The sequence below is a fragment of the Hippichthys cyanospilos genome, chromosome 4 (assembly GCF_059441005.1).
Source record: "Hippichthys cyanospilos isolate Australia breed blue-spotted pipefish chromosome 4, RoL_Hcya_1.0, whole genome shotgun sequence".
NCBI classification, from domain to species: domain Eukaryota; kingdom Metazoa; phylum Chordata; class Actinopteri; order Syngnathiformes; family Syngnathidae; genus Hippichthys; species Hippichthys cyanospilos.
In genome coordinates this window covers 24,819,924-24,833,704 of record NC_142372.1, presented here as the reverse complement: position 1 = coordinate 24,833,704, position 13,781 = coordinate 24,819,924, and the positions used below count along the sequence as shown (strand labels likewise).

Genomic DNA, 13,781 nt, shown 5'->3' with positions numbered 1-13,781 from the left:
CATTGTACCGTTACCATTTTTAGCGGTCTCTTCCTCCATCGACAGATGCACATGGATCTCATATGTCACAGATCGATGGCTGATTCAACATTTATCTTTACACCACTAGTCTTTAGCGATTCATTTATAAACATAGTGGGAAATTCAAACAAGCTACGAAGACAATAGTTCTCCTGCAGGATCTTCTGGTCAACAAGCAGGATTCATTTTTGAGTCAGTTACCAGTTGTCCTGGTCCTGAGGAAACAGAGCAGCCCCAGGCTGTCTTTTTCAGGCCCTGATCTCTAAGTCTCACTGGAGCTGTTCACAGCACCGTTTGAAGTGGTTGGGATGAATATCAGCACCGCCAAATCCGAGACCGTGGTTCTCACTTGGAAAAGGATGGAGTGCCGTCTACGGAGATCCTCCCCAAGTGGAGGAGTTTAAGTATCGGGATCTTGTTCGCGGATGAGGGCATTATAGAGCGGGAGATTGACAGACGAATCGGTGCAGCATCGGCTGAGGTACAGACTCTGTACTAGTTCATCATGTTGAAAAAAAAGCTGAACCAAAGACTAAGCTCTCAATTTACCAGATGTTCAATGTTCCTAGCCTTGCCTGGTGTGGGTCTTGACTGAAAGAACAAGTGGCTGCAAGCGGCCAAAATGGGTTTCCTCCGCAGAATCCGGGCCTCTCCCTTAGAGATAGGTGAGAAGTTGGGTCATCAGGGAGGGCCTCAGAGTTAAACCACAGCTCCTCCATATTGAGAGGAGCCAGAAAAAGTTTAACTACAAGACCAATGTTTTAATAATGTACTCGGGACGACAATCATGGTAGTTAATTGCACCAAATAGGGTGAAATGGTGTGAAGACTATCGAGGAAATAGTTTAGTCTAATTTTAAAAAGATACAAACGATATCTATGTTCAATGAAAATATCCATTCATACTGATCTAACAATATACCTACTGTGAAAAACAAATAAGAGATAACCTATACAGAATTATTCTAACAAAGGGGATACTGCATATTTATTAGTTTCCAAATATTTAATGAATGTGGTTTAATGAATTAGGTCAGTCCGTCCAACGAGTTTAGATTAAAAAAAATTAATAATAAATATATATATATATATATATATATATATATATATATATATATATATATATATATATATATATATATATATATATACACTATATATATATATACTATATATATATATATACTGTATATATATACTGTATATATATATATATATATATATATATATATATATAAATTATTGTTCATATTCTTTTTGGTTACACTCCTTCCAGTGTTGTAGTTTTAGGTTGGAGTTTTTAGCCAATTAGAATTCAGCTAACTTGTGTCGCCGGGCTGTATGAAATCTGCCTGAAATCAGACCCATTTGATGGCATTCCAATTGAGAATTGCGGGATTCTATGCAGTGTGCAAAGACATACGTGCAGTGTGCAAAGACATATGTGAAGGGGCCCATATAGTTATTAGACAGTTGCAATAGCCAATCGAGTCATAAGGTGGCCATCTAAAAATATATATACAGTGGGACCCCGATTTACAAGATTAATCCGGTCCGTGGCTGGGATCGTCACACAAATTCGGCAATGGCGGGCAATCCAAATCTATGTTAATTTGCCAACGTGTGTAAAACCCCAGGTAAAAACATCCAAATTGTATATACACATTAAAAATAGTATTGTGAGTGCCAGTTATATATAATATACATGCAAACAATTAAATAACATCATAAATAAAACATATATAAAGCTATTCCCTAGTGAGTGTAAGCCTTCGCATTTTTTGATTATCTCCAGCTTTGTTTCCACATAAATCATCTTCTTATGCCATTCAATTCACTCTTTAACATCACTAGCAATCTTGGGACCCATGGCTAACCAATTAAAGTTTGAATTAAGCACTACAATGCACTATAAATACATTTTGTAAGCACTCAAAGGAGAAGAAATCTTTAACGTTTCACCAATTTCGAAGTGACGCTGACCAATTGTAGACCAGCATCTTAATGTTTCCGGGACGGTGACCAATAGTAGACCAGCATCTTAGGGTGTCGTGAAGCCAACCAATAACAGACCAGCATTGTAGTGAGGTAATCAGTGACGTGTGTATAGACATATGAGCGCGGAGTGATTCACAGTCAAGTATGCACACTGACCGTCATGTTTGAGGTATCGTAAGGCGAACAAAATGATGTAAAGAGGGGACAAAAAAAGATGGCGGTCTTTGTCGTAAGGTGAAAAAAATGTAATAAAAAAATAAAATAAAAAAATAATGCGCAGTGGTGATGCTTTCCTTCACTACTAGGTTTTATGGTGTCTGTCACAGCAGGAAGGCCCCCTGGAGGGTGGCCAGACCACAATGCCCAACTGATCTTATTGCAAGTCAAGAGTGAAGAAGAAGCTACCAATCTATATTACACTATATATCTCCGGAGATCATTAATAAAAGCCTCATTATCAGGTCTAAAATTTCATAAATCCCTTCTCTCTCTCTCTCTGTCTCTCTCTCTCTTTTTATATATATATATATATATATATATATATATATATATATATATATATATATATATATATATATATATATATATATACTTTAATTCAATGTCCATGCCGCTGCTAATATGACCGCAGCTGCGCAAGATGTCAAAGGGAAGGGGGAACAGTTCACTTACTGTACAGTGTACAAGGTTTAATCATTTAAGATTTACGTAAAGAATGGCCCGTGTCAAGTGCATTTACCTCGTCTGTCTGGCATGCAAGAAACCATCAATGCATGTCTCTTTGCAATATAGTATAGCTTTTTTTTTCTCCCCCCAAAAAACGCAAAAGGCCAAGGGCTCAAAAACCCCCAAAACAAAATATATATATATATATATAAAACTTAATCCGTTCAGCGGCTACACTCATAACTCGAATTGCTCGTATGACGGGCAATCCAAACCTATATTAATTAGTGAATGCGTGCAACGCGTGCAAAAACCTTAGGTAAAAACATCACGACTTGATACACATATTAAAAATTAGTAAAATGATCTACTGTACAGTTAAATTAAATAACATGAATATTCAAAGGAAAAATGACATTTACCTTTGGGGCAACGTGAGTTGAACTGGGTGGAGGCGGAGGGGAGCAGAGACCAACACGCAGAATTTATTGATTTATTTTCTTAAACGAGAACTTTTACAACATATCACCGGTGAGTTCCTTCTCTTCAATCCATAATAGAAGAAGCCTCTCCATTTTGTTGTTGCCCGAGGTCCTTCCCCTGGCAAGGAAAGTCTTGCCCTTTAAAGACTTGCTTGCTATCATAGCTTCCTTGTTATTGATATGTACATATTGCCGAGCGGTTACGGCCATACTCACTAGCAAGGTTAACTATGCATGCGCCTCCTTCGTATTTTTTCACTCCTTTTTTCATCTCCTGCTTGGTTTCTATTGTCATCATCCTCTTACGTCTTCCTTTACCGCCACTTGCAATTTTAGAAGCCATGTCTAACAGACAAAGTTTGCAAAGTCTTCACAACACTACGACCAGCTGTGCCATCAAACTAGATGAAGGCGTTCGGCCAATAGCATATCGGCATTTCTGTGATTGATGTGACGTCGGCCAATAGAATATCCTCATCTCCGTGACTGAGACCATGACTGTGACATTATAAGATCAATAGCATATCTGCGTTTATCGTGACATGCGAGAATAGTTATTTATGTTGATGCAGCAAAGCGAAAAAATAGTGGGGACACACTGACCGGCATGTTGGATTGTTCGTAAGACGAAAGGTTTGTGCGTAAGAGGGGGACAAAAAACGCCGCGGTCCACGTTCGTAAGATGAAAGATTCGTAAAACAGGGAGTTCGTAAACCGGGGTCTTACTGTATACAGTATATATATATATATATATATATATATATATATATATATATATATATATATATATATATAGTTTGCCTCATACTGTCTTCAAATTGGCAATCTTTTTGGATTCATGTGATGCGAGGCATCAAAGTATAATTTTAATGAGGAAAAACATTTTTTGAAGCTTTTCAGCCATATGCCCTCTTTTGGGCAGTGGAGTGAATGAGGATGAAATCAAACTAACAACCATTCTCCTTGCAGAGCTCTGAAGAGAACTAATGGTTTCACATGTACCTTTGCAATGAAGCAACCGAGTTAATGAGACTGACTGGCTAATGCTCTTCTCTTGTCTAGCACAGCATAAGCTGTCAGGCCTGATGACTATTCCCCGGAGCCCCACTTCTAGTGAGGATGAGATGGCCCAGAGTTTTTCCGATTACTCCGACGACTGCGCCTCAGAAAGCTCCCATGAAGAAACCATTTATGAAACGTTAAGGGCCACTGCTGAGCCATCGCCACTCCACATGGACGACATTCACATAAACTCGCTGGTCATCCGCATTATCATCCCTGACCTGCAGCAGACGGTGAGTGACTTTGATGGGTGGCATCAAGAAAGAATGGAGCTTCCAAGTAATAGTCCACTTATTTGGCCATTTTTGGTACTAAAATGTCTCCGATTAATATTTTGTGTCTTATTAATTTGATAGCAATGATTTTTCACGTGTAATTTAACATTCCCTTAACTCATTCTCCTGCTTTCTGCCAATGGAAAATGCGCAAGTGGTAAAGTGTCTTTTAAATGTATGAATTTTACATGAAAAATTATGTAGTCATCAAATTATTTATTTTATTCAATAACACTGCTGAAAATGGCTAAATAAGTGGACTGTACCTGTAAATACTATAATCAAACATGCACATGGATGTCGAACTGCGCTTGAGGGAGGACTAATAACTTGCGTGAATAAAAAAATAGAATTAAAGTTTTCTAATCGTTGATAAGCACACCAAGCTCCATTTGTATAAAGTTTGCATGGATAACACTACATCACATGCTTCATTTACAGCGAGTGAGTACATACCATATTCAACATTAATGTAACAGAGCCAATTCACAGAAAACGTGTTTGCTCTTTTTGTCTTGATGACAATGGCACGGAGAAGGAAAAGCAAAGGTTTGCGGACTCATTCAATAGCCCCTTTCACACCAAAATAGGGAACTATGAGTTCCTAGTTGCGGGGTTCTGGGTCGAAGGTTCCTGGTCTTCATTCCATTTGTTTGGCACGGCGGAGGGGGTAGCTTGTTGAAATTGGACTGATGACGTGGGGGGGTTGCAGTCCCCCCCTTGTTCCTAAAAAGACAAATGAAAAGCAGGATGAGGAACTAAAGAAGCTGCCACACACTACATGAGAATGGATCCTAAGGATAAAACCGTCATTCGTATTTCTGCTGTCTTCCTACTAAACAGCACAAAACGACAGGACCAATGCGTAGTCAAGTCTTTCTTATTTTATTTATTTTTCCCTTTCACGTCAGTCACGTGACGTGACCACACCACTTTCTCTCTTTCTCGCACGTAACTCAAATGCGTTAACTAAGAACACATACATTCAAAACAGGAAACAAATGTAAAAAAAAAAAATCAAAACACCATCTATACTAAATAACACGTTACACAGTCTATCAAAACTACGAGTCGCTGTTAGAGTGAACACTTTCCCAATTCCAGTGAGTGCTTTGTGACTGGAAGCCAACTAAATGTACACAATGAAAAGAAGCATCTGCACGAAAGCAATCGGTGGCTGTGTGTTCTTTTCGGGAGCTTCCATATAATAAATTTGTCATTAATTCAATAAATATTTCAGTCATTTATTCAATGTTTTACTTATTAATGAAACATTGATTTAATTTATGGCATTTTTAATTCATTAATGAAACATTTAATTATTTAATGACACTTATTATTGAATGGTACATTTATTGATTGAATTTTGGCATTTTCGGTCCTCCATAGCAACGCACTATGTTGTATCTACGGTTATAGTTTTCTCCCTGCCTTTCATAAAGCTAAGCATCCTCATTTTCATGGCTTCCAATTTTGCGGTTATTTGTTTGTTTACTGAAGCAGCTTGCACTGCCTGTTGGCTGTGCGTCAGGCTTTGGAGACCGTTCATGTTGTCACGCAACAGTGACAGAGGATTAACCTTGGACTTGGGCGAATTAAACAGAAGGAACCGCGCAAACCACAACTGATGGACTTATGAAACTTTTTGAGGATATAGGTTTTAACAACGCGGTGTCCTTGTTTGCATACAGACAGTGGGATTATGATTATACATGATACTGCCAGAATTTAAAATAACTTATAATAATTTTAAATGATTTGTCCCACAAAGTTTGATGAAGTCAACCAAGTATCATGTCAGTGCTGCATGTTGGATGCATGTTGACGGATGTGGGAAGGTGGATTCAAAATGCAGGGAGGCAGGATGAGATGGGCTCAATAAAACGATTTATTACTCGCAGAAGCCAGGCGAAACACAAAACACTGGAGCCTGGAACACGCTCATGACTGATAGAACTGAAAGATCAACAAAATTTCAGACAAAGATTGCATAAGATTGGAACAAAAAGGAAGTCAAAATTTTGACTGCACCATCTGCACAGAAAGATCTGGCAGTCGCAGGAGTTCCGGAGTCCACGATAAAAAATGGAAACTCATTTTGGAAGATAACGTGATGTAATGCGAAAAAGCCGAAATTAAAGAGATGGGTTTGACAAGAGTAATATGACTCTAAACACAACTCAAAATCCATCAACGATCAAACAAAAAGCGTAAGATTTTAATCTTTATTTTTTTGGATAGTACATGGTATTACCAAATTATGGTAATTTAAGTTAAGGTAAGCCCAAACTTTAGCAGGTGCCATAATTCTGTTTACTTTTATTTTGAAAGTGTAAATGACGGTAATACCAAATTTCTCCATGTACAAGTTGACCTCGTGCATAAGTTTACCCCCCCCCCCCCCCCTTTTTTTTTAATTTTATTTTTTTACTTTTATTTAGTTCCATTTAGGTGAATTGAAGTTAAGTAGGTGCTGACTGCTGAAGTTTGGCCCTTCGGGTATACTTTAATGGCCCTGTGTGTGTCTATGTAAAAATAGCGGATAATACACTGTGACATACCAATTGTCGTCTCCTGTATCCTCATTTTCCACCCGACCACAAAATAAAAAATAACAATTACACTTCATGGCCGTCCAATTACACTACAATTTGATGCATTTCTTCATCATAGATCGAATAGCATATGCAATGAAGTGTGATCCCAAAGGACCTGTCCAAACGTGGCCAAGGAGCGGGAAGTTTGGGCTTCCCTGCTGGATTTGCTGTGGATGGATGGAGCGTGCACTTGTTTCTGCAAATGTAAACTTTAATAAGTCAGAATGCTTCTTTTGTGTGCAAAACCTCATGATTAACTATGCAATGAGCAAGAGCAGCACATTTCCAATCTATTGTTTGTAATGCTTTCAGAAGGTAATTGCGTCTGCTCGTCTTGTAAAAAGCTTTGCCATTTTAATGGAATATTGTGGTACCGTGTACAAATGAAAAATTCATTGTAATAGCGTTGCAGTGGAGTGTTGATGTGGTGGCTTGTGCCATTACGAGATGCATTGTCTATTGTTTGCCGTTATTTATTTATTTTTTGGGGGGTTGGGCATTTCACCGCCAAGCTATAAATTGTTCTTCTCCTGGCAGAAAGGTAAGGTTAGCTGGCAGTCATGCTGCAGCTATAGAGACTGATTATTCTTGGCTATTGAGGATTCCCATAGTTGTGTTATAATAGTAACAAATAGCACAATCCCACGTGGCTTGCCATATTGGCAGCTGACATCCCCTGTTTATTCTGAACCTGGGTGGTAATATTTGCATTCAATTACATGAGTTACAGTTTTAGTGGACTTTGAAAGTCTTTAACAGTACACAAAGATATTTGACGGACAGGTGGCTGCCTGGTGTGCCAAATATTTGCATCTGATTAGTATTTTGGATCCATATAAATTACTACAGATTAGCTTGCTGACCCCAAAATACTGCCCAGCGTGACATAATGATTTTGAAACAATCTAATTACTAAACTATTTACCTTACATTACTGTGTTCCCTCATTTTTCACAGTTAATGAGGACCAAAAACCATGAAAAATGAAATCCACAAAATAGGACCCCGCCTACCCCCGAGGAATTTTTGTATGTAGGTACAGTAATCCCTCGTTTATTGCGGGTGTTACGTTCCAAAAATAACACACGTAAAGTGAAATCCGTGTAGTAGCCAGCTTTATTTTTTTTTTTATTATTTTACAATGCAATACTAAACTATAGAATAAAACCAAAAATCAAAACCTAATTTAAAGCCCCAATTTTGTCTAAAACAATCATTTTAATATAGTAATACAAAGTTGGAAACAGTGTCACTCACGTATTTCACAGTCTCAGCTATGCCTCTTCGTCCTCAACATTGTTATGAGTACTCGTTGTGCTCTTTCTTTTTCTGAGCAAGAAGATTTTTATGAACGGATATGCCCGGACATCGAATTAAAGTGAAGCCTCTTATATCATAACAATACACTTGAAATTTCAATTTATTATAAAAGAAATAAAAGTCAGATTTCCAGAGCAGCGCATTTCTCCGTTGCTGTCTGTGTGTCTATATAGTCACTATATTGACACTATATTATAGTGTGTGCGTTTGCTCTCGGCGCGCCTACGAGTCACGTGATCAGCTCCCAAAGACCAAGCTGTCAATCAATGTGCTTACTAGCACGTTCGCACACGGAAGTTAGAGGAGAGACACAGGAGAGACGAAAGCAAGCTTTTGGATCTGCTTGCCTTTTGTAATAAATTGACAAGTGATAAACCAATACAGTACAGCGTCAATATTTTATTTCGAGACAACAGTAAAGTCCCTGAGCCATTCAGGATTCAGAGCACAATGCGCTGTAAAAAAAAAGTATCCACACTGTAAAAAATCCGTGAAGCAGCGAACCCGGGAAAGATGAACCGCGATATAGCGAGGGATTACTGTACAGGAATTTTTAAAATGCTCAAAGTATTTATACTTTACATATTTCAGACAAAGATTACTGCAGTACACATCCGTTCATCCATCCATTTTCTACAGCCGCCTATCTTCATCAGAGTCGCAAACTTCTGGTCCCTATCCCAGCTGTCTTTTGGCAGTAAGCGAGAGACAGCCTGACCTGGTTGCCAGCCAATTGCACGGCACACAGAGACAGAAACAGCCATTCACGCCCTCAGTTACACCTAAGGACAATTTAGTACGTCCACTACACCTGCCATCCATGTTTTTGGAGTGTGGGAGGTCGCCAGAGTGTCTGGTAAGAACATGGAAACGCCACACGGGAAGGCCAGAGCAAGCCGAAATTGAAATAGGGACTCTGAACTGTAAGGCAGACATGCTAAACACTGCTTCACCAAGCCGTCCTGCACTATACCTATTTACTTAAATCTTTCATTATTAAACCTTAACCTGTTACTTTATTTGTATCCCTTCCATCACTATTCATTACTATGCCCAAGCTTACCCAGTCCTAAACTCCCCCAAATATTTCCGATAATGCTGATTATTTTCTTCAGTTTTTCAATCATAAAATGTCTGAAACTAGACAGGAAACTATTAATCAGCAGCTTTCCAACAATTGGGCAATATCCTTTTCCACCAGCTCACTCTCACAATTTGACCCAATCTCCAATCTTTAGTAGCTGTCTCAAAGCTTACATGCGCACTGGACCCTATTCCATGTTTCCAGCCTTTCTTTCTTCTATAAAATACTTGAGGAAATAGTTGCTGATCAATTAACTGCTTTATCTCAGTACTAACAATGTTTTTGACAATTTTCGGTCTGGCTTCCGGTCCTGCCATTCCACTGAAATTGCCCTGACTCAGGTTCTCAATGATCTATTGACCTCTGCAGACTCTGTAATACCTTTGCTGCTCCTACTTCTAGAGTTTAGTGCGTTTTTTGATATTGTGTACCACAGTATACTTTTAGATTGGTTAGAACATTGTGTGAGGGTTAATGAGCAGGCAAGTTCCTGGTTCCAGTCTTATATGACCAGTAGATTCCAGTGTGTTGGTTTTGGTAAATTGTTCTCTGAATATGCGGTCATTTCGGATGAGCCACAAGGATCTGTCCTTAGCCTCTTTTTACTTTGTATTTACCTGCTGGATAGGATTATATCAGAATATGGTTTTAACCCATTTCAACCCATATTGTCACATGACCGGAGCTGTTACATTGTTGTGTCTGGTCATAAAACACACCTTTCATTTAAAAAGAAAAAGTTCTTAATTATTTCAAAGGGTTACCAATGGCATATGATTTGGATGTGTTCCTCTCCAGGAAAAAATTGGCCTTAAATTATGATTTATGCAGATGACACATAGCATTAAATGTGACTACAACCCCTCCCACATTCAGAGTTTAGAGGCATTTGTTTGCCATGTTAAAAGTCGAATTTGTCATAACTTTCTTCAAAAACAGGATTGATAAAAGTTTGGCCTTTGAAACACAATCATCTGTGAAAATCTCTTTCTCAATATCTATGGCTATAGAATTTCCGCGAGTGCACATAAAAACCTAGGAGTTACTCTGACTTTTCAACCTCACATCTGGGAAATCACAAAGGTTGCACTTTACCATCTGTGTGTCATAGTTAAAATTTGCCGTTTTGTCACTTCATAATGCTGAGATTGTTCTACATAAGCTTGTGCGCTAGGCTAGATTACAGTATATACAGTATATATATATATATATATATATATATTTTTTTTTTTTTTTTTCTCGTCTTCCCAAATATACCACAAGAAGCCTTCTGTTTGTTGAGAACTCAGCCAGCGATAACCCTTACTAAAACAAATAGATATTGCCACATAACCCCTATTTTAGCATCCTTTCACTGGCTGCCTATACGGGTCAGAGCTGATTTTAAGGTTCTTACTCTTTGAAGACATTAAGTAGTCTAGCACCAGTAAATCTGTCTGAGCTACTTGCTCCATATACGTATTCCTCCTCAGTCCCTTCAGTCTTCAAACATCTTCTCGTCATACCTTCAGTAAATAAAAGTCAATTGGTCATGGGGCTTTCTCCTACCGTGCCCCTTTTTATAGATTTTTTTTCCATTGAATGTTCGGGAAGCTTCCTCAACTGCAATTTTAAATCTTGTCAGAAAACATTTTTATCTGTATTTCAACCAATGCAACGCTTAATCTTTTCAGATTAAAGGGATTCAAATTGTTTTGATATTCTTAAATGTCTCATTAGTTGTTCTTGCTTCTTGTTCCGTCCCTTCCGCTTCCAGAAATGTATGCGGTTCAACCCTAATGCAACGGTCTGGGTTGCCAAGCAGCGAATCCTGTGTACACTGAATCAGAGCCTAAAGGATGTGCTCAACTACGGCCTTTTTCAGCCTGCCAACAGTGGGAGAGATGGCAAGTTTCTGGATGAAGAGCGCAACCTCCGAGAGTATCCTCAACCAATCAATAAAGGTGTCCCATGTTTGGAGGTACATTTAGATATTTTTTGTTACATCAGTAAAAGTTAAAAAAAATGAGTAAAAATTGAAAACAGAAAATTTTGGGAGCCCCCGAGAAACCATTCAATAAAGCACGACTATCGGTCCTAATGGATTAGATGGTAGGTATACAGAAGTTTAATCATCAAGTAGAATTCTTCTAAATGTTTCGTCAGCGGTTTAAATTACAATGGTCCCTCGCTACCTCGCGTCTCGCCTATGGCGCCTTCAGTGCATCGCCCATTTAAAAAATAAATAAATACATTTTTTAAAAAGCTGTATTGTGGAGAGACGTACTATGAATGTTTCCTGCATGGCAGACGGACGAGTTAACAAATATTGCACGAGAAACGGGCATTCCTCGGACGTCCAACTACTGCAGTGCACATATTTACTTAAATTATTCAATCGTATATAGTAACTGTACTGTGATTCCTTCCTGTCCTTTGTGCTCTCATGGGAGCTGCGGTTATATTAGCTAACCAAACATGATAACAATTAGAGTTTACACTTGAAATTCCAATTGATTACATAGGAAATCTAAGTAAGAGATTTACAATCTCTGCAGTTTTTCCGGTCCGTGTCTCCTAAGCGTGTGTTACTTTGAGGAAACACAGCTCTCAGGCACGCCTACATGACATATGATTCAACATTTTGCCCCGGACTTTTCATCTACGATCTTGCGATGTTTTTGGTAAATTTTGGGGGAAAAAAAACCACCACTTTCAGGCTAAAAATGCATTTGAATGCATTACTTTACTCTCATTTGTACCGAATACAATATTACAATTTTTTTGTGTGTAATATATATATATATATATATATATATATATATATATAACCGCGTTACAGTAATTACATTACCTTTCTAATGCATTACGCCCAACACTGTGTGTGTGTGTGTGTGTGTGTGTGTGTATGTGTGTATATTAGGGCTTGTTATTGGGCCTTATAAATGTATTGCAAAATATTGCGATACAGCAAAGGTGTTGCCTATTGTTTGATAAAAATAAATAAATAAATAATAAATAAATAAATAAATAAATAAATAAAAAATCTATGGTATTTATACTCAAATGAGTGAAAAAGATCAGAAAGAAATGATTAAAATAGACACATTCTATGTAATCTTTTTCAGAAGCCACACATTAACACCTCTGAGCACACATTAAACATTCTTTTAAAAAGAAAAAAAATCCATGTAAAATGTTTTTATTTCCAGCATGCCCCAGCAGTTGGGAATACCCTTTCAGATGGCGCTCATGTGGCGGGAATACATATCACTTTGCCACAAGTTCCAGCACAGGATACTGGTGAAGTGCTCCTCAACTTTAAATGAAACGGATCTGTGACGTAATTCGAAAAAAATACGACAAAAAACTAAGAAATGTATTGTAATTTATCAAATACAGTGCAAGATACAGTCGCTTCGGTATGTTTTTTTTTTCCCCCCTTCATGCCACAAAAATTACTCTAAAGAATACAAAATGAAATAAAACAAAATTTGAAATCTCAAAATTCCAATTTGAACAAAACACAACATGAAATCCTACAGCTCGTTTATATGGCTTCTCGGATATTTTTGCACTTTTCGGAAACACATACAAGAGCTTACTGGGGACAACTTGAACAGGATAGTTTTCTTTTTCTGCTGTTTGCAGAACAGCTCCGCTGCCGCCAGTTTAGCGTAGGGTCATGTATTATTCGTTGCTCTTCCAGAGCCGGAGTTGCCCTCCGGGGTAGAGCCCTCACACGTTGCTCACAACAACGTCACACCATACACACAACACTATTTTAACATTTAATGTGGTGTTTATGAAGCGCTTGGAATGATTTATATGTAAAACATGATTCACAAGATGACAAAAATCATGACACTAAGCCATTCTGGAGCAGTTTGATATAAAAAATTAAATATTACGAAAATAAGGCATTTTCTAAACGTTTTCACTCCGAGGCATTTTTCGAGTCACCACTTTCAACGTCTTTGTTGTCACTCACCAGCTCCGATGTCCTGATCGGTTCAAACCTGTAGAGATTGATAACGCCCATTTTCGACAGTATTACTGCTTTGCTAAAATCACTGCTCTTATGGTAAATTTAAATAACATAGAAGCCAGAATTGAACATTACAATATTGACACTTGACAAGATGTCATCAGTAAATTTCTTTACCCACAAGAGTGACTGACGTTGATATATTATCTCACATGTAAATAATTTTCATAAAAAAAACTGAAGCAACATAAAACTATCATGATAATGTCTGATGTTTTACATATGTGTAAATAGCATGTCACAGATACA

The 13,781-nt window shown here is 38.0% G+C and overlaps 1 protein-coding gene across 1 annotated transcript in view; it reads left to right on the top strand.

Annotated features, from left to right (window-relative positions):
* Positions 1-13,781, top strand: part of LOC148425129 (SH3 and multiple ankyrin repeat domains protein 2-like) — a 211,225-nt gene that overhangs the window by 19,729 nt on the left and 177,715 nt on the right. Inside the window, exons 2-3 of the mRNA XM_088412771.1 lie at positions 4,230-4,462; positions 11,262-11,465. Coding sequence (XP_088268897.1) covers positions 4,253-4,462; positions 11,262-11,465 — 414 coding nt within the window. The 5' untranslated portion in view covers positions 4,230-4,252. The remainder of the gene's footprint in view (positions 1-4,229; positions 4,463-11,261; positions 11,466-13,781) is intronic.